Below are 22,331 nucleotides of genomic sequence, written 5' to 3' on the forward strand. Positions count from 1 at the left end.
TATGCACCTGACCCATCTAGCGCACTCGAGGTAGCAAAGGCACGACACCCAACTCACAGATTTGTTGGATAGGAATTGCGCCTCTCTACACTCCCAAGGACCCCTTGAGGATACCCAGATATGAAACCCGGCCTCGGCGACTTGGACTGACTCACTCGGCCCATCGGCTTAGACAAGCATTGCCCGGATTTCGCCTCATCACCGAAGCAACAACACACGGAAGAACCATCACAGATCACGCTATCTCAATATGGGAACCCCCTTCATCTCTTTCCTCGAGCCCACCAAGCTCGACGGCTACGACTGCAACAAACCACACGACCAACAGTCCCCGCACATCCCGCGCGTCTTCTGCGACGCCATGGAAGTACGCGAGGCCGTCTTCGTTAAGGAGCAAAAGTTCCCCGCAGAACTCGAGTACGACTCGGACGACGCCCGGTCCTGCCACTGGGTCGTCTATGCAAGCGTGAACCGGGTGACAGAGCCTGAGCAGCGAGACCCCTCCACCGGCACCATCGTCCAACTGCGCAAGTCGGAAACCCGCAGCCAACCCATCGGCACCATGCGCATCGTGCCTTTCCCGCACCCGCCTCACCCCAAGCAGGACGGCTGGTACGTGGGTGATGTCTTACAGTCGCGCGCCGACCCAGACGCCCAGGCTGAGAGCTTGAGCGTGGTCGAGGAGGCGCGTCAGAATGCCGCGCTGCCGTATGGCGAGGACCGTGCAACTACATTCCATGATGGGATGGAGCCATATGTCAAGCTTGGACGGCTTGCTGTTATTCCCGAGTTCCGCGGGCATAAAATCTCGGCGCAGTTGTGGGGGGCCGCGCGGACGTGGTTAAAGGAGAACCCGAGTTACTTTGACCCGAGCGTGACTGAGCTTGGCATGGACGCGCTCAAGGTGGACGCGGCGAGCAGGATTCCCAAGTGGAGAGGGCTGGTATGTTGCCATGCCCAGGAGCGGGTGGTTAAGACATATGAGAAGTGGGGATTCCAGGTCGACGAGGGTATGGGCAGATGGTTTGATGGAGGAATAACGCATGTCGGTTTGTTTATACGACTAGACGTGAAGGATGTTCCATCCAAGGTATGATTTGCCGTCGATGAGACTGCTGGTTCTGGAATTGTACAAATGGATCGGAGCACATCAGATCAAGACGATATGAGACTCGGTTTGAGGATAGAAAAATGCATTAGATACAGATGCAATCACGAAAACTCCATCACACAAAACGCCCACAGTGGTTGGTCTTGAAATTCATTCAGTTTTCAGGTCATTTTTACCCGTATCAGAGCAGAGCTGTTCGTCTAAGAGCCCCTATATGACATGAATGCCCTTAAACCACACCCCGCCTTGAGCCTGTAACGCACAAATGCAAGTTGTAAAATGCCCAGATCGTCCACGCCGAAGAACCCCCAAGGAAACAAACCCGTTCTTTAACGGTTGCTCTTGGCCACACGCTCCAACTCGTCCTTCTTCTTGATGGCGTACGAGTTGCTGCTTCCCTTGGCAGCGTTAATCAGCTCCTCAGCCAAGCACTCGGCGATCGACTTGATGTTGCGGAACGAGGCCTCACGAGCACCGGTGGTGAGCAGGGCGATGGCCTGGTTGACACGGCGCAGAGGCGAGACATCGACAGCTTGTCGGCGGACAGTACCCGCAGAACCGATTCGTGTGCTGTCTTCTCTCGGGCCGCAGTTGACGATGGCATCGACGGCAATCTGGATGGGGTTCTGGTCGGTCATAAGGTGGATCTGTCACCATGTCAGCAAATCGGTTTTTTCTTGGCACATGTGATAATCCAATATCAGGCGAGGCTCACGATCTCGAAGGCGTGCGCAACGATGCGGACGGCCATGAGCTTCTTTCCGTTGTTGCGGCCGTGCATCATGAGCGAGTTGGTGAGGCGCTCAATGATGGGGCAGTTGGCCTTGCGGAAGCGCTTGACGGCATATCGGCCAGCAGAGTGAGGGATGTACACGGGGGATCGGATCTGGATGTAGTCGCTATATCAAAGCCCATTGTTAGCCTCCAATTCCTTCGCAAATTGCCGAGGTTGCTGCCACAACACAACACAACCCCAATTTCGAGCCAAACAGGTGCTCCTTACGTCAGGGAGATATCGCGGATCTCGACATCCTCGTAGGACCAGCGGTTGAACAGCTTGACGCTGCCAATCTCGGCAACAACATCCTTGGGAAGGACCTGGTGGGAGGTGGCCTCGACCTCGATCTCGCCGTTGTCAGACATCTTTGCTGGGCTGGCTAAGTTGACCGACAGACGTGGGGTTTGCTGCTGCTGTTGAATTGGGAGACGTCGTTAGTTGAGGTGGTCGAATGCAAATCTTGAGCAGCCAGGCCTAGAGGTTCCGCGAAATGCAGTTCGGTTGTGGAAATTTGCGACACTTTCGGACGGTTTAGCCAGAGATTAGCCAGCCAAAATTCTGGGAAGGTGCGGCCGAGCCCTAACCAGAGAGGTGAGCGTCGGATCTGATTGGCCCATGTAAAGTGGGCCCTTGCTGGCAAAAATCGGCCCTCTCTGCATTGCCAATAGACTTCGCACGACATCTACAAGTACTCATTTTGACGACTTGACAACATCTCAATCACCAGCACAACCGTCAAGATGGCCCCCGCAGCAACCGGTGCGAAGAAGCAGAAGAAGAAGTGGTCCAAGGGCAAGGGTGAGTAATTGCCGCGATTCCCTCTTGGGTTCGTGAGGGAGAAAGAAGGCGAAGCAGCAAGCAATGGGTTCACGCTCGCAGTCCACGATGGCGGGGAATTTGTCATGTGCGAATAGCGCTTGGGCGGATATATGGACAAATTCTATTGAATATTGAGGCTAACAAGCAATTCTCCATCCAGTCAAGGACAAGGCCCAACATGCTGTCATGCTTGACAAGGCCACTTCGGAGAAGCTCAACAAGGATGTCCAGTCCTACCGCCTCGTCACAGTTGCCACGCTCGTCGACAGATTAAAGATCAACGGTTCGCTCGCACGTAAGTGCTTGAAGGATCTCGAGGAGAAGGGTCAAATCAAGCCCGTGGTTACGCACAGCAAGATGTTGATCTACAGTACGTGAACTGCCCCCAATTAATACTGGGAATGGTGATCTGACATGTGTACAGCCCGCGCTGTTGGCGGTACCGACTAAAACCACGAATCTCTCAATACCACAACGGGTTGTGACGTCAATCTACACGTTGACTAGATGGATCTAACAGATCGAGGACATGGTCATGGTGGTTCTGGGCATTTGATCTTCGGCGTAGCATTAGGGCAGGTTATGGTTCGGCTTTGAGCTGTTGTACTGAGGCGAGGTCAAATAAAGTCAATTTGATCGTTTCTCAACCATTTGCCTTGCTCCTGGCCATGAGGGCATGCATTGCTGTGAGCAGTCTCCTCGCATAGACACCATGATAACGCCTCTAGTCATCCTCGTGGGTTCTATCTTGGACGAGTCAGTCAGTCAGTAAAATAAAAACAAAATTTCAGCCACGTGACGCAGCTGTTCTATATCCTCGTACTGCCTCGTCATTGAGTCTTACACAAGCAGTTCTACCCATGGATCTTGACGTTGGCAAAGTTCCCATTACACTGCCTTCTATGCTCATAAAGTGAGACAGGCCATGACGTCAGGGCTGCTCAACTGCTCGAGTGACTTCAATTTGATAGATAGGAAAGATACTACCAGATCCTGAGCCTCGAAAGGACGACCTCTACCTCAGGACTTCGGGTTGATTTGCCGTGGCTGTTTCAAGCCACGACTCGTGCTAGAGCTCGGTCAGACGGCAACGCCTGAATCTAGTTGGCAAGAGAACATATCCCATAGTTTGAATTGACTTGCAACGTCCATTCAATCCAACTATGCTGGTCAGCAAAGACGAAGAGTTTGGACTCTGCAAGAGTCTGCAAGAGACTGTTCATCACACAGTTATGGTGAATTAATCATGTTTACTTATAGGCGTTCGACTGCCTTGGTCTTCGATCCCACCAGACCTGGATGTTTATCAAAGTCAGTGGCAAACTGGTTCATAGAAAAATGAACTCTGCAGAGCTTTTCGGGAACTTGGCGACAAATTAAGCAATCCAACATCAGGGAAAGACCCAGAGTTCCACTATTATGTAAGTTCAGAGTCTGTGGATCTTTGTTCCTCCAGTGAACCCAACTAGAGTATATGCCTATTGCCACCCGATGTGCTGAGTCGAGGTTATTTTCCTGGGCTCGGTAACTGTGTTGCTAATTGCTCTCATGTCGGGTTGCTGAGAAGTTACTTTGGCATTCGAAGTTCCATAGCTTTGGAAGCTCAAGGGAGTGAAGCACCTTTGAAGTATCCATACTTACGTAGAATCTAAAGACAGGCGTGGCAGACCCCACTCAATCTGAACCGAAAAAATTGACTCGGGGTGAAGTACCACTGAATCTATGGCCGACATGTGAGTCTGTGGAGAGAGTAGCGTCAACGTTTTGGAGATATACGGACAATTAGCAAGGCAAGAACCACATAGACCGAAAATTCACTCCGTACGGACCAGCCGTGGACCAATTACAATTTCCCCATAGAAGTTTCAGAGTCTAAACGGTCAACAAGTTGATTTACGGCTGACGGAAAATCGAGATTCGGGCAAATTCGGTCAGCAGGAAGCGCATGGACCAACTGCTATCTGATTTTTGCGGTTGCCCCCGAGCATGGCGCTATCTTAGCGCGCAGCTGGAGCCGGGAACACTTCGCTAGTAGAAAAAGCTGTTCTGCTGTTCTCTTCGACCTCCCGGAAAGTTTTTTTTCTCTCACATCACCCTGCAGTCGCATTGAAATATCGGCGTGCACCACCACTCCTCCTCCTCTTCTCATCTTCTTCTTTATTCCCCCCCATCTCCACTCAGTCATTCAAGGCTAGTCTTTGAGTAACCTGCCGACAAGATGTCGCAACCCGAGAAGCAGAGCGTTCTGGGCATGCCCCCGTTCGTGGTGAGTAGCTCTCCGACCAACCTTCGTGGATCAACTATGAATTGCCATTACTGACACTATGACTTCATTAGGCCGATTTCCTGATGGGTGGTGTCTCCGCCGCTGTCTCCAAGACTGCCGCTGCTCCCATTGAGCGCGTCAAGCTTCTGATTCAGAACCAGGTAAGAATTCCCTCACCTAACATGTTTTGCCAATGTAATGATAGCACATTCATTGGCTCGGAGCTGCTGGCGGTTTATAACCCCATCATTTCTGGTTAGGTGTGCAATCGCTGCGCTTGGACACTGATGCGACACGTTCCACCGCATTTAACTGATGCCGCCTATACTAATCCCGTGTCCAGGATGAGATGTTGAAGGTCGGTCGTCTCGACCGCAAGTACGATGGTATCCTTGAGTGCTTCAAGCGTACCACCGCCGATGAGGGTGTCATGTCTCTGTGGCGTGGAAACACTGCCAACGTCATCCGATACTTCCCTACCCAAGCCCTGAACTTCGCCTTCCGTGACAAGTTCAAGGCCATGTTCGGCTACAAGAAGGAGCGTGATGGATACGCCAAGTGGATGGCTGGTAACCTTGCCTCCGGTGGTGTAAGTAATTTTCCAATCTGGGCTACTTGCCCTATCTGCGACGCCGTGTGCAGGGTGACTAACTTGATATTCAGGCTGCCGGTGCCACTTCCCTGCTCTTCGTCTACTCTCTCGACTACGCCCGTACTCGTCTTGCCAACGATGCCAAGAACGCAAAGAAGGGTGGTGAGCGCCAGTTCAACGGTCTTATTGACGTTTACCGTAAGACTCTGGCTTCCGATGGTATTGCTGGTCTGTACCGTGGTTTCGCCCCCTCAGTCGTTGGTATCGTTGTCTACCGTGGTCTCTACTTCGGCATGTACGATTCCTTGAAGCCCGTCGTCCTGGTCGGTCCCCTCGCAAACAACTTCTTCGCTTCCTTCGCTCTCGGCTGGTTGGTCACCACTGGTGCCGGTATTGCCTCTTACCCCCTTGACACCATCCGTCGCCGCATGATGATGACCTCTGGTGAGGCCGTCAAGTACAACGGTACTCTCGATGCTGCCCGCCAGATCGTCGCCAAGGAGGGTGTCAAGTCTCTCTTCAAGGGTGCTGGTGCCAACATCCTTCGTGGTGTCGCCGGTGCCGGTGTCCTGTCTATCTACGACAAGCTCCAGGTGCTCCTCTTCGGCAAGGCCTTCAAGGGCGGCTCTGGTTAAATACCCACATACCTCCATAGACGCGGTAACGCTGGCTGGCGTGGTGGTGTAATTCAGAGGGCTGGGGGCTCGGCTGAGATGGCAAGGGGTTGATATAAAAAGGCCATGGTGTTGTGGACACCACGACGGACAGTTGTTTCAGTGGCTCACTGCGGCGGCGTTCTGGACCAGCTTCACTTTTGCGGCATGGTTTCGCAAGCAGGACAACATCGTCCAAGCATTGCGGGGCCAGCCGTTGTAATTTAGATCCTAGGCAATTCCCTTGGCTGTATTCTCACCCTGCAACTTCTCTCCGCTGGATCCTGCTTTCACCCGGGCATGTTCGTTTGGTACCATACGACTCATAGACAACCTGCAATGAATGCGATTTGATTTTCCTGAAATGCTTGTGCCCTTCTGATAGACATTGTGACGCAATAACCTCTAGTGCGAGGCCCGTTTGCGGTCTTTCCTCAGGATGTGGAGTCTTGCAATCCCCAGGTCGCAAGGATGCCAGAGCACCAAGTTTAGCCAGGTGCCACCAGCTGCCTAAATCAGCTATGTTCTGATTGACTTCCACTTCAGACGTGACAGGCTGTCTTACTATGCAACACCCAAGACGCGGCGACGCGTTTTACCTCTTTTTGAATTGTGCAGTAGTACCGACTACCTGACCACATCTATAATAGCAAGCCCCTCGCCCAAAGGTATCCACTCCGTCTGCCTATCTGATGTCTTACTAAACAAAAGACGAACAGAGGGCCGAGCCGAACAGAGTACCCTAGCAAGATACCCGACAACACCGTTCGTCAGCCAGTCCGTTCTCAAAGCCTGCCCAAAGGCTAAGTTTAGCCACAGGCCATCCTTTCGGTTCAATATTAGCATCAGCAGCGATCATGCCACCAAAGCATTCAACAGCAGGCTCTCGCGGTCGTCCTTCCAACTCGGTGCGCGGTGCATCCAAGTCGAAGGCGAGCGCCTCCAATGCTCGAGCATCAGCATCTTCACGTGCGCCGCAGCAGCTCGATTCGGATGACAGCGATGTCGACCCGTTTGCAGACTCCCAGCCGGAGCAGGAGCAAACGGAACTCGAAGAAGTGCAAGATCTTGACGAGGACGAAGAGCCAGTTACCCTGCCGCCTGAGCTGCTGACGCGGATGTTGCACGAATTCTTTGAGAAAGACGATACTAGGATTTCCAAGGTTAGTATTTCCAATAACTGTTCCCTTGCGGACCATCGCAGAGTGAAGACAACATGTGGGTACAGTGCATTGCTCTACAATGCTTTGTAGCCAATGTCATTGTTGTTGATTACTTCCCATGGTCCTGAAATCTGCCAGAAGCAGCTGTACTGATCCTCTTTCGCTGATTAGGATGCGAACAAAGCTGTTGCAAAATATATGGATGTGTTCGTGCGCGAGGCGATCGCCAGGGCTGCCGTTGAGAAAGAGAGCGGGTTTCTCGAAGTCGAAGATCTAGAAAAAGTCGCGCCTCAGCTTCTGCTGGACGTTTGATTCGTTCGCGAGAGGAACTTGACCTTGCACCAAAACATATGTTCTGGTTTGCTGAAGTTTCTTCAGGCATGTGAGAGTCTTATAGACCTATAACAGCGCATGGAGTTTTGGCTTACTCACGATAGTACGGATCAAGTCTCTGAAAACGATGATTTTGTGCCAGAGTAATACTTCCCAATCCTCTTAGCTCCACCTTGCCGACATCCGATAATCGAGGCCTGTTAAGCCATGGGGAGAAGATCATCATGTCACAACATTTACACAGCGTGGAAACAGAACATATGGGGTTGAGCCTCGATCGCCGCAACCGACTTGGCACGCCGATCAACGAGTTCCAGACTTGGGGTCACTGCGATTCGGTGACGTTAGATCCGACAATCTGTGACTCGATTTGAAAGAGAAGCGGCAGAGCTACGTGTGGGGTGGGTAATCGCTATCATATGCAACGGGAGCATGGTCATCGGGCCTCTGCAATGAAGCAACCATCTGAAAATGGAGACAAGATTCGTCATCGACATGCATCGGAGGCTGCTGGTTTTAGTAAGGCTGGACAATGGCATCGTGTTGACGGGTGGAGTCTGGTCTGAAGTGACACAGTCATCTCACGTTTTAGTTTGGAAGTGACCTTATTCGCCAAATGTTTCGTGCATCAGCGATCTGGTCTTGATAATCCACTAATTTGCATCTACCTGTCTGGAGAGCCGAGGATAGACTGGAGGAAAGATCAAGCCCATTTGCCAATGGACTGACCCAGTCGCTAAATGAAGTCCAAGCGCCGGACCCGGAGACAAATACGGTGTTGCAGATGCTGCAGGGACATGTAGGTGACAAAAGTCTGTCCATGTTCGACTGAACATGGAGAATCAGTCCGAACTCGGTCATGTCTGATATCGCGTCTCCTGGCTGAACTTGTGCGATACCATTGTCTCGAGCTGATCTAGCTTCAGCCAGAACAAGACACCATGCTGCACCGTTGAAGACATCCATGGATACGAGTAGAGCCAATGCCAGAAAGCACTGCCCATCGTCCCTAACATGGAAAGGATGCAGGATACGCCAGCAAAATGAGATGCCAACTCGCAGACTGGAACCATCAATCTCACATGAGTCGCGCCGCTGGATACTTGGTACATATCTGCCAGATCTTTGATGACGTTGCACTACTGTGACCACGCTTATTTCCTTCCAAATCGCATCACGCAGGTTGCCTCTGCATACGAAGTACTCCGTACAGCTTGCCCGCTCCGAAATGCTCGGAGATCTGCTGTGTGGGCTACTCCTACCCAAGACTCAGCATAATTGGGCAACGGAAAAGTCGGCTTCATGGAAGGTGTTTCACAAAGCCTGTTCGCCATGCTTGTGTGAATGTTACCCTATGTTTGGGTCCAGAAATCGTGGAGATGCCAAGCTTCGCCCTGTGCTTATTGCAGATTGCAAAGTCGTATCTGGCCGGTCTCGAGCCTCATCCTTCGGGCGGTTAACCAAAATTCAACTACATCCAATGTCCTCATGGCTCAAACCAACCTAGGAAAAAGAGGAGTTGGGGGTTTCTAAAAATGCCCCCTCTCCATTCCAGGGACTGGACGACGTTAAACGTCATTGAAAAGCATGCCATGGGATGTCCTTGTCAGACGAACAGGCGCTCGTCGACCCCGTGGCTTGGATTGGCAAGGAGCCGTCGACGAGGAGATGGAGGCTCTTCTGCTAGCTCGGCCCAAAGTGGCTTAAGGGCGGAGCTTGTCGCTCGGAGAGCAGACGGGATGAAACCCGCTCCGTCTCCAGATGCTTCAGCCTGTGACACTTCACGCAGCGCAATTGCCGCCCCACCGAGCTCAACCCCTTACAGGTGTCCACCCCAGCTCGCTTAAGCTTCATCAACCTTATTTCGGCTTCACGGGCGTCCGAGCTGTGGCATCTCAGCTTTCCATGCAACCATGCTTGTCACTGGCCCGCCGTCTGCTGATTTTTTCAAGCGACGAGACGGTTTGACGCACCCATCTTGGCCAGGCACTTGGCGAAATACCAACTTGGCATTCGCTGACGCGAACGAGATAGATGGGCTCAAGTCTGTGTGCAGCCAGAATCAGCAACGATGAGATTCAATACGGTCAACCTCATCAGACCAAACGACAGATTGCAAAATGTTGCGATTCTCCATGAAGCTGCTGGGGCAGGGCCGAGTATGTGTTACGGCAGTCGGGAATTCCCGACAGGCGTTCGAGTGGTTTGACAGGCCCGGCTTGTCAGTTCTCATCCGCCGTCTGGACAGCCCAGCGAAAAGAGGCTATGCAAGTGCTAATATAAGGCGGCTAAGCAATGCCGATATTACGAGGGCAGCAAAGACAAGTTCGGCCGGGCAAGTGTCCGTTCTAATACGTCTAATGCTCTGGGGTGCGTAGTGTCGTTTCTAAACAGCTGGTCGAGGTCATGGTCAAAACGCGTTTCAAAGATTTCTTGTCACCTCCGATGAGACCCCTGTCCCCCAAGGCTTCAGACGGAGCGACAAGGGTGTGGCTCCCTATAGGACGATCCCTCATCTTGCCTGTCTATCGTCTTCCGACCTTAAATTCATGCCGCACCCGCTTCGAGCCAGGGCTGGGTTCGTCTTTTTCTCTAACCTAGTTCCTCAGTGCCCATCAGATCGTTTTTTCTGAGTTTCTCTTCTTTATTTCTATTCTTCATTCTTCAACTACTGTAATATTCTCCAGGCCAGTCCTGCCTAGCGCTAGTCGCTTATTCCTTACGCAACCGACACTCTCTTACCCAACCGACCATCTCGCCGGCCGACATTCATTGTTAAACAAGTTATAAAAAAAGAACAAAATTCACAAAACCTACGATGCAGTTCACAACACTCGCTCTTTCCGCCCTGGCAGGCCTTGCCTCGGCTCAGACCGTCCACGTCGTGTCAGTGTCAAGCAGCAATGCTTCGCTCACATTCAGCCCCGACAACCTGCAAGTGCCGGCTGGTGATATGATCCAGTTCCAGTTCCGTGCCGGTAACCACAGTGTCGTTCAGTCCAACTTCGACAACCCCTGCACGCCCATCTCCATGCACACAAACACTACAGGCATTTTCTCCGGTTACCAACCTGTCGCTGCCAGCTCGGCCATGGGCATGGTCCCCACATATACCATTATGGTCTCAGACACAACGCCCTTGTGGTTCTACTGCTCCCAGGGAAAGCATTGCCAGGCTGGCATGGTAATGGTTGTTAACGAGAAGTGAGTTCAAATTGCCGATATACACTGAACGGGCAACCAGGCTAACCATGTGACCACAGCACTGCTAAGAACGCAACTCGGTCTTTAGAGAATTTCAAGAGCCTTGCTAAATCGGCCACTGCCAACCTCGCACCCGGTGGCACTGCCCAGGAAGGCACCAGTGGTAGCACCGGCGGCAGCACCGGCGGCAGTACCAGTGGCAGTACTGGTGGCAGTACTAGTGGCACCACCAACGGCACCACCAACGGCGGTACGGGTACCAGTGGAGGTGACTCTCCCACCGGCACCGCCTCCGCCACTGGCACGCCGGGTACCGCAACGGCCTCTTCCACCAATATCCCCGTCCAAGCAGCTGCTTCGAGCACATATATCATGTCGAGCTTCGCCAGCATCGTCGGTGTCGCCGCCGCCCTATTCCTGCTATGAGTGGGCATCTGATGAACAACGGAGTCGGGGATGGGATCGGACTGGGGTTAAATGGGAAGTGCTCGGATTATACCTCCGGGGGCTAATGAATCTAATGGCGATGTGTTTTCTGCCGGAACAGTCGTGGCGGTGTCATTACAAAAATCAGAGGCGCCGCACTTCCTTGGGAAATACGGCGGGGATGAGATCCTAACGAGGCGGCTCGCTGAGCGAATCGGAGAGTTACTGTTCTGTGAAATGGATCTATGCCCATGGTTGGCATGTTTGCATTGCATCTAGAGTCGATACGTTCTTGACTTTTATACCTTTTATTCTTTTTTACAATTTTCTGGATAATATACCCAACTTCAATAGAGTCTCGCTGGTAACCCAGCATCAATACTTGAGGCTGACCGCGTTTTACATTGATTGTGGCTCCAATCGTGAACAAGAAGCAGTTTCATTAACACCGAGTTGCATTTCGACAGTACAACTAAATCTTGTCCAATACACACCCACTGCGTCACAGAGACACCGTTGTCCAGAACTTCTTTTCGGATTCTCCATGTCCACTGAACTCCACAAGCTGCCACGCCCCGTCACTTCTGCTCAGGCGCCTTCCGCTTCGGCCGCCCTTTCGCCGCCGTATCACACAACTTCTTCCTCGGCTCTTTCTCCAGCCAGTTCTTCTCCCTCTTCACCTCGCCCACCTTCTGGTACTTGGCACTATTCTCAAAGAACTTAGCCCAGTGCGCAAACGTCTCGTACACTTTCTGCTCAGCCTGTTCCCGCTCCTCCTTCTTCAGCGCCTCGAGCTCGGCCGCCGTGTACAGGCGGTCGACCTCCGGGTCGTCGAGGGGGATGAACATCTCCTCGACCCCGCGCATGTCGGCTGTGCGGTCCTCGCCGAAACACCCCGTGACGAAGCCCCGCGAGGCGTCGACGCCGGCAAAGATGTGGTAAGAACCACCCGGCCCGTAGGTGCGTCGATTCGAGGATACGTCGTAGATGCTGCCGTTGATGGCGAGGTAGAGGGGTTTGGTGTCGTCGGTGCCGTCGTATTGGGCGAGCTCGTCGAGGGTGAGGCGGAGGGGGCCATTCTGAAACGACATTCAGTACTCGCCAGTGGCTCTCGTCTAATGAAACATGGGAGCACTGGTTTAAGTAAGAAACATACCAGTTGAGCCTTCCACCAGTCCACGTTCAGGTACTTAGGCGGGTGTCGCAGACCCCAAGTGAAGGACTCGCCGCTCGAGATGAGGTAGCTCAGGGCGCACGAGCCAAATATGAGAAACGTTATGACGCGGAGGACGTCTACCCAGGGGCTGTAGTCGTCTTCGTTGTCGACTCGGGCTTGGACCGACTTGGGCTTAGAAGAAACCAGCTCTGCCTCCTGTTCCTCCTCCGTATCCGACAGTTCCACGACTCGATTGTCCTCACTCAAGTCGCTAACTTGCCCCTTGCGCTGCCGGACGGAGCTATTACCCGTATCTCTACCTGACATTTTGGCACGGCAGGATTAAGAAAGTGAGAGGCCTCTGGCCAGCAAAGAAAGGAATAGGGAGAGGTATGTTCAAGATGCCAACATGGCAGCATCAACAGAGCTTTAAACCCTTCTTCTTTTCTCCTAAGTAGTGGCTAAATTGGTGTTGTAAGCATTGACAAGACGTCCCGTGGCCAATCAGGGCTCTCCCAATGTCTCGGATTGCATATGGAAAGTTGCCGTTTTTGCGCTAGGAGTATTGGATAGATAAAAGATCCATGTGTTGTTGGCTGCAGGTGTGGATACTGCAAACGGCGGTATCACAATGTCACGCTTGCTGTCTCTGACAAGTAATATCCCAAATTGTTCGGTCTGCTTGCCAATTGACTTGTTTTCTGCATGCAGGTACTGGAGGATCCAGAGACCCTGATACTCCTCTCGGGTGCTTCTTAGTGGCACCGACGCCAAGCCCAGGTGAGCCAGCTTTAGAGTTCACTGCCTCCAAGTAGCAAGTGGCCAGTGCATTCTTCGCATGTTACGAACCACTCAAGGCAGCCGTGACGGGGTTTCTGATAGTGTTGCGCGTTTGGGGGGGTTCCAGCTCAGCACTTTCCCGCAGCTTCACAATGCACATATCAGCAAATAGGGGCCAATTCGACAATTGATCCTACTGTGGCCAACAACTCTTGTGTCCCGAGCTCGAATTATGAAATAGTCTCTGTTATTGTGGATTTCTTTCACTCTTTCGTTGCCTCTTTGCCTGTTTGCTTCGTGCTACTCTGTCCTGGCGTCTCGTCCGACCTCGTGTCATCCACCCCCCCCCCCCCCCCCGATACGGGGCGTCCTATGCTTCAGACGGCCATCCCAACTTCATTCCTTCGACTCAATGTGCAATAGATAGACAGAAAGACAATCGATTATCGCCCTCCCCTGTTCAAGATGCCAAAACAACACGCCTTGTTTGGGCGGCCGATTCGGCTTGCTCCGCGCCGCGTCTCGTTCCTCCTCTTCAGTCTCGGCCTCTTCGCCTTGTTCACACTCTTTTTCACACTGCCGAGCGCCATTCCCACGGGCCCAAGCTTGTCCAAGTCGATCGCGGACGGCAAGGCCTCGATACCCAAACTGAAGAACCCATTCTCGTCGAGCATCCTCAACCCGTTTAGGCCAGTGGTGCATCCACCCGCCATCCAGAAGAACTCGACGTACGGCGGAAGCAGCTGGTCCACGCATTGGACGTGGCTAAGCCCCTTCTCTTCGTCCGTCACGCTCGACGAAAACCGCTCGCTGCTCCCGCCGCTGAAAGAGAGGCCCCCGATCTACTGCTACTACGACACCAGTGCTCAGCGCGACAAGGCAACAAAGGATGCCGAGAGCGACCTACTCCTCACATGGCGGCGCGCATGGTGGGCACAGGGCTTCAGGCCCATAATCCTCAGCCCAGCCGAGGCCATGAGCAACCCGCTGTACGATGAGCTGCAAAGACAAGAGGTGGAAACTCTCTTCAAAACCGACATGATGCGCTGGTTGGCTTGGGAAAACATGGGCGGTGGCCTTCTGGCACACAATCTACTTTTCCCCATGGCGGCCCATGAGGATCCCCTGCTCTCCTTCCTTCGACGAGGAGAGTACCCCGGCTTGATTAGGTGGGAGGGTTTAGATGACGGACTCTTTGCCGGGTCCAAAAGCGAGGTCACGGCAGCGGTTATGACGGCTTTGCGAAGTCCGGAGAAAAGGGGGGCCAAGTCCTTCATTGAAGCAGTCCCGGCCGAGACCTTCGCCGTCGACAAAACCCACGACGGTGTAGCCTTCTACAATACGAAGACAGTGGAGAAGCTGTACAGCCAGGTTGCCGATGCGATCGGCACCAACAGGGCCGCGGGGACGAGCAGTCTGAACACGCTCGTCAACTCGCACCTGCACGTCACTTGGCAGGATCTCTTTACCAGGGGGATCGCTGTGCTCAAGCCACTGCCGACGCACACGACATTTATGATAGAACCCGCATTGAAGCTGGCTACATGGCTCTCCATGTGCCCCGACACCCCTATGCCGTCGTCTTGCCCTCCCAACAACCCCAAGTGCTCCCCTTGCGTAGCGTCGCATCCTATGAAGATATCCACGCCCGCCCGCTACCAAAATACCACAGGCCTCTACACCATTGGGACCGTGCCGCACCCCTACACTCGCGGAACTCTCAACTCGCTTAAGGACACCATCGACGTGCCCTGGATCCGCCGCGACATGACGCGCGATCTCTGGCTGGCCGAACTGACCAAGGAGCTCCTCGGAACCGGCCTGTCGGCCAGCGCTCGCATCCTCACCTTTAAGGAAGCCGTGGCCGGCGAATACGCCACGTCTCACTCCGTCTGGTTCACCGCCGAGCGCGACGAGCCTCCGCACGACCTGGACTGGTATTTCGGTTTCAGAATCCCCGTCAACGCCACGGACGGCAAGTCGGAGACGCCCGTGCCCGGACCCGAACGCAGACCTAAGCCGGAGCACGACCCCAAGGACGGCCCCATCCCCAAGGATGACGAATTCGCTCGGGAGCCGGAGCTGTTGAAGCGGGCCAAGGATGTCGGCAAGAGCAAGCTCGAGAAGGACGTCAAGGTGCGAGAAGCCATCGAGGCGTGGAACCTGGCCGACACGGAAGCGTGGCGATTCGCCAGGGCGTTCTTGGCGAGGGCGAGGGTGGAGAGACTGAAATGGGAGGAGGAGGAGAGCAAGTATGCCGGAGGTGCGGGACATGATAAGGAGAAGAAGCGGAGTGCGTGGGGACGCTGGGGAGAATGATCGGCGCTACGGTTTGATTGTTACCATGCCCGGACTGTATACTATTTGGTCGTGTTTTTATTGTGTGGAGCATGGAGTTCTAAGGGAAAGGGACTGACTAGATCTTGGTAGAATCTCAAGATAGCATTTGCTATGTTCACAAGTGCTCAAGTGTATGGCGGTTAACTTCGGACACCATTGCGATCATGCGCGTATGTAGGGGTCATAGCCTCCTGTATACTTCGCGGCTCTCTATTGTGCTTGCAACGACTACCGAGACTGCGGCAGCATCCAGACTCGAATTGAGTCCCGCTATAGCAAACAAACGAATAGGGTGTCCGGGATTTATGTGTCCTGCATTTACTCATCTAAAAAATGCCCAGGCAAGTCTACCTTTTTGTTTGAGGTTCTCCTCCCATCCTGGCAGCACCTAGGGGTTCAGGTTACTTGGACCGGTTTGTGTGACCTATCGTCATCTGAAACTACCCATCGGTCCAATGCATGTATATTGGACCTGCTGAAAATTTGGCGGTCACATATTGGGAATAAAGTACGAGAGAGGACACAGCACTAATGACCGGGTCAGCCTTACGTGGGAGCTCCTCTGGTCCCATTGCTCTTAGCCCGGTGGGTAGAAGAACCTTAATGTGTTACGACTTGTTCAGATGGTTGGTTATATTGATTGAATGAGTGACGATATCCCCGAAACCCGGACCAAAAAACCCCGCCAACTCCGTCTTTTCATTTGCATCAATATCTAAGTAGTCTGTTGAGAGCTACTTATTGGACATGATGTTGAATCAATGAAGAGAGAAATGTCCGGAGGCATAGAAGAAGACATCAGCAGTATAGAGCCAGTTGGTATTGCAAGAATGAACCAAACCGTTCTCTCCCGTTTGTCATTCATGCGGCAATTGTATCACCACCCATCTCGCCGCTCAGCTCCCTTGACGTCGGGCCGCGTCGTACCCCTCCAGAGACAAGTCCGGCGTGGGAAGCAAAGTCCGCACTACCAGTCTCTATGGTGGTGCGGTTAGAAGTCTGATCAAACCCATTCTTCCGCCCTCCATTGCCGAACACAATCTCTTGAGACGATTGCAAGTAGGAGTTCAGAGCAACCCGGGCAGCCTCGACGACCATTTCAGCGTGTTTCAAGGCATCTTTCAGCGCTTTCGCGGTGGCGTCGTCAGGGATCTCGATAGGAGGAGCACTGCCATTTCCAGACAGGTTCCCCCCATCGCTAGCCCCCTTCGCCCAGCTTTTCTCCTCGAGCAACTCTCGAATATGGCCATTGAGCCAAAGACCTTCAAGCTGGTTCTGGGCCATGTCCTTGGCGCCACTTATTCGGCCGCGGCAGGTGGGTTTGCCGCATAGGCAGTCGAACGGCTGAGCCATTTCCCACTCAGTCGAGGGGTAGAAGAACTTTACCGAGGGTAAGCTTTTATGCCGGGCAGAGGGGGAGGGGAGAGGTGGGACAGGAAAGAGGTGGCATGGGCTGACAAACGGTAAGCTCTTCGCCTTGTTGGAGGCCATTTGGTCCCGCGATGATGTTGAAATTCGATGTGTCAAAGATCTGGTCCGGCTGTAAGTAACGGTCTGGCCAAAGTATATTTGATACACATAAGCAAGTAATGGCTAGCCCATTCCAGGAAACTGACTAGAGATGGTTCGCAGGAGTGGTTGATGTACAACAGATCACTGTTGAGACTCAAATGGCTGTCCCGGCCACACTGGACGGTGGCATAGGTGGGTTTCTCGGCCAATGTGCAAGGAGGGAACGACATTTTGGCGTATAAGCCGAACGGAGGCAGTGAGATCCTCGACAAGCTCTTGGATGTAAACTCATGCTCGTTGATGATCACCTCCTGGACATCGGGATGAGACGGCTGGTCCCAATGAGGCTGTAGAGGAGCCATTGCAGCAGTTATGCGAGTGATTCGGTTTACGGTATCTTTTTTGACGACGAGCACGAAGTTGATCTGGTTGGTCGCCAGGGTATAATTGCCCACTTACACAGGATAATCAGATGTTCGTCTGCAAATTGTGTTACAATGCTGCTAGAATGGCCTTGACGGGAAGGTTTCGCTCTCTATTTCATACTCAAGAACCAAGAGGATGTGTCTCCCAATCACCGGCGCTAGAATTAGCGCAGCCGGACGGCGCCCTCTTTGTCTCCCATCAGCATCTAATACCACGGTATCCTTTGACCCTATTTGGCGGGGTAGCTAGCCACTGCGGGGTAGACTATAGCATTCTTGAGCAAGTACCATAGGATGGTAGCTGACAGAGTACTAGTTTGAGGCCTATCACAAGCGCCTCTCTGTCGACTTGGGCAAGCACTTCCTGTAGTCGTACGCCCGAGAGTCACGGTGGCGCGCATAGTGCAGGGAACTGCGAGGGCGCGCCGGCCTGTTGCGGCAGCAGCTGATCATGGGAAGTATGGCAACGTGATCGTCACCCGATGGAACCAAGCTAGCTAGCTGTACGCAGTACTATAATGCCCTGCAGCCAAGATTAAAGGTAAGCACCTGAGTGGACACTGCAATGGTTGAAATGGGTAGGGATGAGAGCAGCCGTGTCGCCCACTGCGTGCATGTGAAGGGTAGCGACTGAAACTGCCTGACATTGCTGCCACGCTTCCATTCCACCCCGGTTCAAAATTGCTCAAATGCTCGCCCATGTCATTCCTGGTTTTTCGAAGCTTCACTGTTGTGGGAATTAACAGTGGGCCGTAGGGCCTTGGTACAATTTGGCTGCCAATGGGATGCAAATGCATTGAAGTCTAATGGAGTCTAAAAGTCAGATCAGAAGCTTGAGAAGGTTTCTGGAAGCCATCGGTTAGACTACCATGCCAGATCGGCCCTGCTCAGCGGTCAAAAATAGGTTGTCGATATCAAAGCGCCCTCGATTTTTTTCCTGACCGAATGCTGGTATGAAACCATGGCGGCAACCTTGCAATCCCGGATTTGGTTCTTGAACTCTACCCAAGGATCCACAGAAGACCAGGACACCCTTTTCGTCGTCAAATTACTTCAAGAGGTCGAGACTTCGTCCGGCATTCGTTCGGCTTTCAACTCAACGATGTGAGCCCCTCGTCTGGAACACGGTGCAAGAAGCCGATAAACTGCACCACAGCAGCCTTCAGCTCCCCCGGACCCTTGATGATCGCCATCGAGGCTAAATTAAGATATTGCCTGTTCCCATCTAATCAGACAGGCCAGCGGCGAAACGGCCGGTGATCAGAACGAGCTGCCCCGTCGGTGTCGCCGGAAACAACGAGCTGGGGTGCGAAACGGGTATTTGTCGCTGAACAAATCAAGAAATACTTCGACAGGTCTTTGTTTCGACGTTTCATCATTTCCAATTCAGCATCTCTGCAATTCAAGTTGTCATTGCCTACCGCCCTTTGAGGTTAGCTCCCGCTGTCAACTCCACATACTAATGTATTTCAGACGAACTCGGCCACGAGGATTGGGTTAGCCCAGCGTCCGAGCCGCGAATGTGGGTTCAGGGACTGAATCGCATCCTACAATGGCATTGTGAGCGCGCTGGCGAAGAATCAGAGTCATCATCCACGTGGGGTACATCGACGGGAAACCTAAACGATATTGTTTGCAGGAAAGCCTTCCGCTGGTCACACCGAGGTTTGATACCCCTGCTGTTAATGGCACCAGAGAGCAGCGCTTTCGCAAAGTGAGGTGGCCTCGAGCTGCCACAGCCATTCCGGAGGCTTGTGCGCCGTGATATGAACCGCAAACAGTCCTCCAGGTCCTCCATTTTTCCTATACATAGTTGCTGACGGAAACAAAGTCGATATGGGGTGGATCAAACCTCGCCTTGGTTTCACACTGATCAGCCGCGTGGTATACTCGTGAAACATCCCATAGGAGCACTACCCGCTCATACACCATGAAAGCGCACTTCGCAGTGTGATTCGGCCGGGAGTCGAGGTATGTCACTGTGGATATACTCTTTGGGCGGCGGGCTCAAGCCTCTCCGGCCTTTTTGTGGGTGGGGGGTTGTCGGCCCTGCCCAAGTTGCATATGAAGGGTGGTGACAATAGATTCGATGGGCCGGCAGTACTTCTAGATTTCATATATTAACCCACCATTCCAAGTCGTGACCCTTGGAGCCGAACCTGCTTTACCAGATACCATTTATTCACTCAGTCAATCCGTCATTCAGTCAGCCGTCCACAGCATGCCGAGTTCTATCCGATCAAATCCCAAGTCAATCCAGATGCCGAAAGTCGTCATGGAGAAGGGAAAGTTTCGAAAGTGCCAATACAGCAACTTTGTCGACGAAAATCTTGAGGGTCCTTATGGATCAATATCGGTTGCAACCTTCGGCAACAATGGCAAGCCGCAACCGCCGCCTCAGCCCGAACCGCCCGTCCCTCACCCCACCGCACCGGATAGCCGACGTAGGCATGGGCTGTAGCCGGGACTCCTCGGCTTGTCTTTTGTCCTTTTCTTTGCGCAAGACCTATGGCTGGAAATATCCGGCGACGCTGTGTTTTGACTACAGACCAGTGCAGTGTAGGCACATAATTGAACATTTACCCTTGGAAATATGCTTATCAACTAGTATTCAGGCCTCCTGCTCCTACTCGCGGATCTGACACACTGTGAAGGCTGGAATTTGGTGTTGTGATTCTTCAGCACCAGAACTCGCCGCTTTACTAATGGGGTCGCGACAACGGATCTGCTTGATATTCTTGGAGGCTCGCAATTTAAAACATTTGATACTATATGTATTCCTATATGGCCCCGGAAGCTGGATCTGTGGTCAGAACTAGTCGGCGTTACAGAAGCAGTCAAAAATAATATTTCCTATCAAAAGCCATGATTACACCCACTCTATTGCAGACGATCACTATTTTTACGGGGCTTAACCACGGGGCAGGGGATGAACGACATGAAGGCTATGCTACCCAGTTTCGTGATGTATATGGCTGCTACCGAGAGTATGGACTACCCTATACTCTCCTGAAAGATGCTTCCTCCAATTATAATATGTCGACAGTATCTCGCAGCCGTTGATAGGTTTGGGAAGGACTCGGTATGGTCCTAACTCATTTCTTCAGCTGTTTCATTTTGCTTCCACAACCATAGGTTGAAACAAGAACCCACATACAGCTATGGTTGGCACATACGTCCTGCAGAGAGCCACCTATGCCAGCCTGGTATATCCATCCGCACGACTGTTGATATGGGCATTTTCCGGAATAATAGATTATCGGCCAACCTAATACCCAGCACCGGGACTTAGGTGACCCATTCCAACCTCGTGATTTACATTATTTCTCTAAATCATATTCCAGCTCTATGTACTTCTCGTATGCCTAAGACCCTGGGGCCAACATAACCAAGAAAAAATATCTATCAATGGATGAATCTTGTTGGCGGTCAGTCAAGCCGTTCTTGGGTTCGCTTTCATCGTCTGTTTTTTCATGTGCTCCCTCAGCTTCGTGTTCGTGTTCGTGTTCGTGTTCGTCCTCGGCTTGATTTTCGTTTCTATTTTCGTCTTAACCTGCGTTTTCATCTTCATAATCTTCATGATCTTCCTTACCAATGTTATAATTATCTTGTTTCTCAAGGTGATCGGCGTCCCTGTCATCGCGTATAGCATCTCCGGGGGCAAGATGCCAGTGAGAGCAGAGAGGGAATCCTCTCCTGTCTCGTTGTTTGAATTTGTTGCGACCACCAAGGCCTCCAGGTCGACATTCACATTGTCTTCTTTTTCATTATCCTCATCTCCTTCGTCATATTCACCTCCCTCTTCATCATCGACTTGTTTTTCGTCTTATTCGTCGCCGGCATCATAATCATCCTATTCCTCAAGATGACTGGCGTTTCCTGTCAAACCAAACAGAAACTTAGTAAGCAAGAACCTAGTTAGGCTAGAGAGGTTGTCATCATTCACCTTGTTGTCATATGTGGGTAGATCCACGAACTCGTCTTGGTCGTCTTCGTCATGGTCTTCGTCCTCCCGAATTTCCGCTCCAAGTACCCAATCTGAAACAGTTTCCCATTTATAATCGTTGGAGGTCTCAAATATTTCATTATCTGCAGACACTGCAAGATGCGCTGATGGTACATCCGCTTCATCTGCCTGAGAAAAGACGTTCTCCATCGGATCCAACCACGTAGGTGACTGAATTATTAACGTCAACAGAGGTCTCGACACCCTCGATGGCTTTCTTCATTCGGAGTCCAGCTCTGAATTTACGGTGAAGACCTTAGAGAAGCCCCATTTTCGGTGGTAACGGGTGGACTTATTTGAAAATCATGAGAGGGGCTAGACTCATTGGTGTTGGATGCTTCGATTTGATCTTGGTCCAGGGAGGATGAAAAGGGGCATAGAGAAGACAGGGGTGGTGGCTGGGCTGTACAGGCCCTGAGGCCAGTTCATTCATCTCAGTATAGATACACTTAACAGGACAGCCGTTTTCTGCATTTGGGGCTTGCTGTGTGTGAGACTCATTGTGATATCGTTGCCGTTCTTGAAAGCCATGTTTGAAGATTTGGTTGCGGCCGGTGAACTCTCATCGCAGCGGCTGTTGGCTTAAAAACCGAAGGTAAAACTTTTACATCGTCGAATTACTGGGACAATATCATCTTGAGACATTTTGTACAGGGTATCTTCAGATTAGACAGTGGTGTTGTTTTGGGGGGGGGAAAGGGGGGGTCTTGATTGCACAACTCCTGTTATCGCCATCTATTGTGATGTCTCAAGCAGGGAAGATGGCG

General features: G+C 52.3%; 9 protein-coding genes across 9 annotated transcripts; 6 read left to right on the plus strand and 3 right to left on the minus strand.

The window, feature by feature from the left end:
• Positions 1-65: 65 nt before the first annotated feature.
• BCR38DRAFT_212493 (uncharacterized protein) lies at positions 66-1,431 on the plus strand. The gene has a single exon (XM_040854168.1). It carries the CDS (start codon positions 251-253, stop codon positions 1,094-1,096), a length of 846 nt encoding a protein of 281 aa, XP_040715763.1. The 5' UTR covers positions 66-250; the 3' UTR covers positions 1,097-1,431.
• Positions 1,432-1,440: 9 nt separating this feature from the next.
• Positions 1,441-2,254, minus strand: BCR38DRAFT_342984 (40S ribosomal protein s5; the record flags this gene model as incomplete). The annotated part of the gene is made up of 3 exons (XM_040855988.1): positions 1,441-1,758; positions 1,827-2,010; positions 2,115-2,254. 3 exons carry the CDS (start codon positions 2,252-2,254, stop codon positions 1,441-1,443), a joined length of 642 nt encoding a protein of 213 aa, XP_040715764.1.
• A 252-nt stretch (positions 2,255-2,506) lies between these two features.
• Positions 2,507-3,507, plus strand: BCR38DRAFT_434871 (ribosomal protein S25). The gene is made up of 2 exons (XM_040860329.1): positions 2,507-3,078; positions 3,133-3,507. The coding sequence occupies exons 1-2, from the start codon at positions 2,895-2,897 to the stop codon at positions 3,156-3,158; spliced, it is 210 nt and encodes a 69-aa protein (XP_040715765.1). The 5' UTR covers positions 2,507-2,894; the 3' UTR covers positions 3,159-3,507.
• Positions 3,508-4,756: 1,249 nt separating this feature from the next.
• On the plus strand, positions 4,757-6,584 carry BCR38DRAFT_434876 (ADP,ATP carrier protein). Its single transcript, XM_040860330.1, has 4 exons — positions 4,757-4,974; positions 5,046-5,135; positions 5,318-5,563; positions 5,638-6,584. Exons 1-4 carry the CDS (start codon positions 4,927-4,929, stop codon positions 6,199-6,201), a joined length of 948 nt encoding a protein of 315 aa, XP_040715766.1. The 5' UTR covers positions 4,757-4,926; the 3' UTR covers positions 6,202-6,584.
• Positions 6,585-7,076: 492 nt separating this feature from the next.
• Positions 7,077-7,694, plus strand: BCR38DRAFT_485512 (CENP-S associating centromere protein X-domain-containing protein; the record flags this gene model as incomplete). Its single annotated transcript, XM_040863894.1, has 2 exons — positions 7,077-7,382; positions 7,554-7,694. 2 exons carry the CDS (start codon positions 7,077-7,079, stop codon positions 7,692-7,694), a joined length of 447 nt encoding a protein of 148 aa, XP_040715767.1.
• Positions 7,695-10,313: 2,619 nt separating this feature from the next.
• BCR38DRAFT_212597 (Cupredoxin) lies at positions 10,314-11,391 on the plus strand. Its single transcript, XM_040854170.1, has 2 exons — positions 10,314-10,919; positions 10,979-11,391. The coding sequence occupies exons 1-2, from the start codon at positions 10,534-10,536 to the stop codon at positions 11,343-11,345; spliced, it is 753 nt and encodes a 250-aa protein (XP_040715768.1). The 5' UTR covers positions 10,314-10,533; the 3' UTR covers positions 11,346-11,391.
• A 532-nt stretch (positions 11,392-11,923) lies between these two features.
• On the minus strand, positions 11,924-12,828 carry BCR38DRAFT_409729 (uncharacterized protein; the record flags this gene model as incomplete). Its single annotated transcript, XM_040858396.1, has 2 exons — positions 11,924-12,424; positions 12,502-12,828. The coding sequence occupies 2 exons, from the start codon at positions 12,826-12,828 to the stop codon at positions 11,924-11,926; spliced, it is 828 nt and encodes a 275-aa protein (XP_040715769.1).
• An 807-nt stretch (positions 12,829-13,635) lies between these two features.
• BCR38DRAFT_434885 (uncharacterized protein) lies at positions 13,636-15,761 on the plus strand. The gene has a single exon (XM_040860331.1). It carries the CDS (start codon positions 13,747-13,749, stop codon positions 15,598-15,600), a length of 1,854 nt encoding a protein of 617 aa, XP_040715770.1. The 5' UTR covers positions 13,636-13,746; the 3' UTR covers positions 15,601-15,761.
• Positions 15,762-16,225: 464 nt separating this feature from the next.
• On the minus strand, positions 16,226-17,677 carry BCR38DRAFT_434889 (uncharacterized protein). Its single transcript, XM_040860332.1, has 3 exons — positions 17,238-17,677; positions 17,084-17,152; positions 16,226-17,001 (listed from the first exon to the last, which is right to left on the minus strand). The coding sequence occupies exons 1-3, from the start codon at positions 17,493-17,495 to the stop codon at positions 16,483-16,485; spliced, it is 846 nt and encodes a 281-aa protein (XP_040715771.1). The 5' UTR covers positions 17,496-17,677; the 3' UTR covers positions 16,226-16,482.
• Between the last annotated feature and the right edge of the window lie 4,654 nt (positions 17,678-22,331).

Source organism: Pseudomassariella vexata (assembly GCF_002105095.1).
Source record: "Pseudomassariella vexata strain CBS 129021 chromosome Unknown BCR38scaffold_7, whole genome shotgun sequence".
Taxonomy (NCBI): Eukaryota; Fungi; Ascomycota; class Sordariomycetes; order Amphisphaeriales; family Pseudomassariaceae; genus Pseudomassariella; species Pseudomassariella vexata.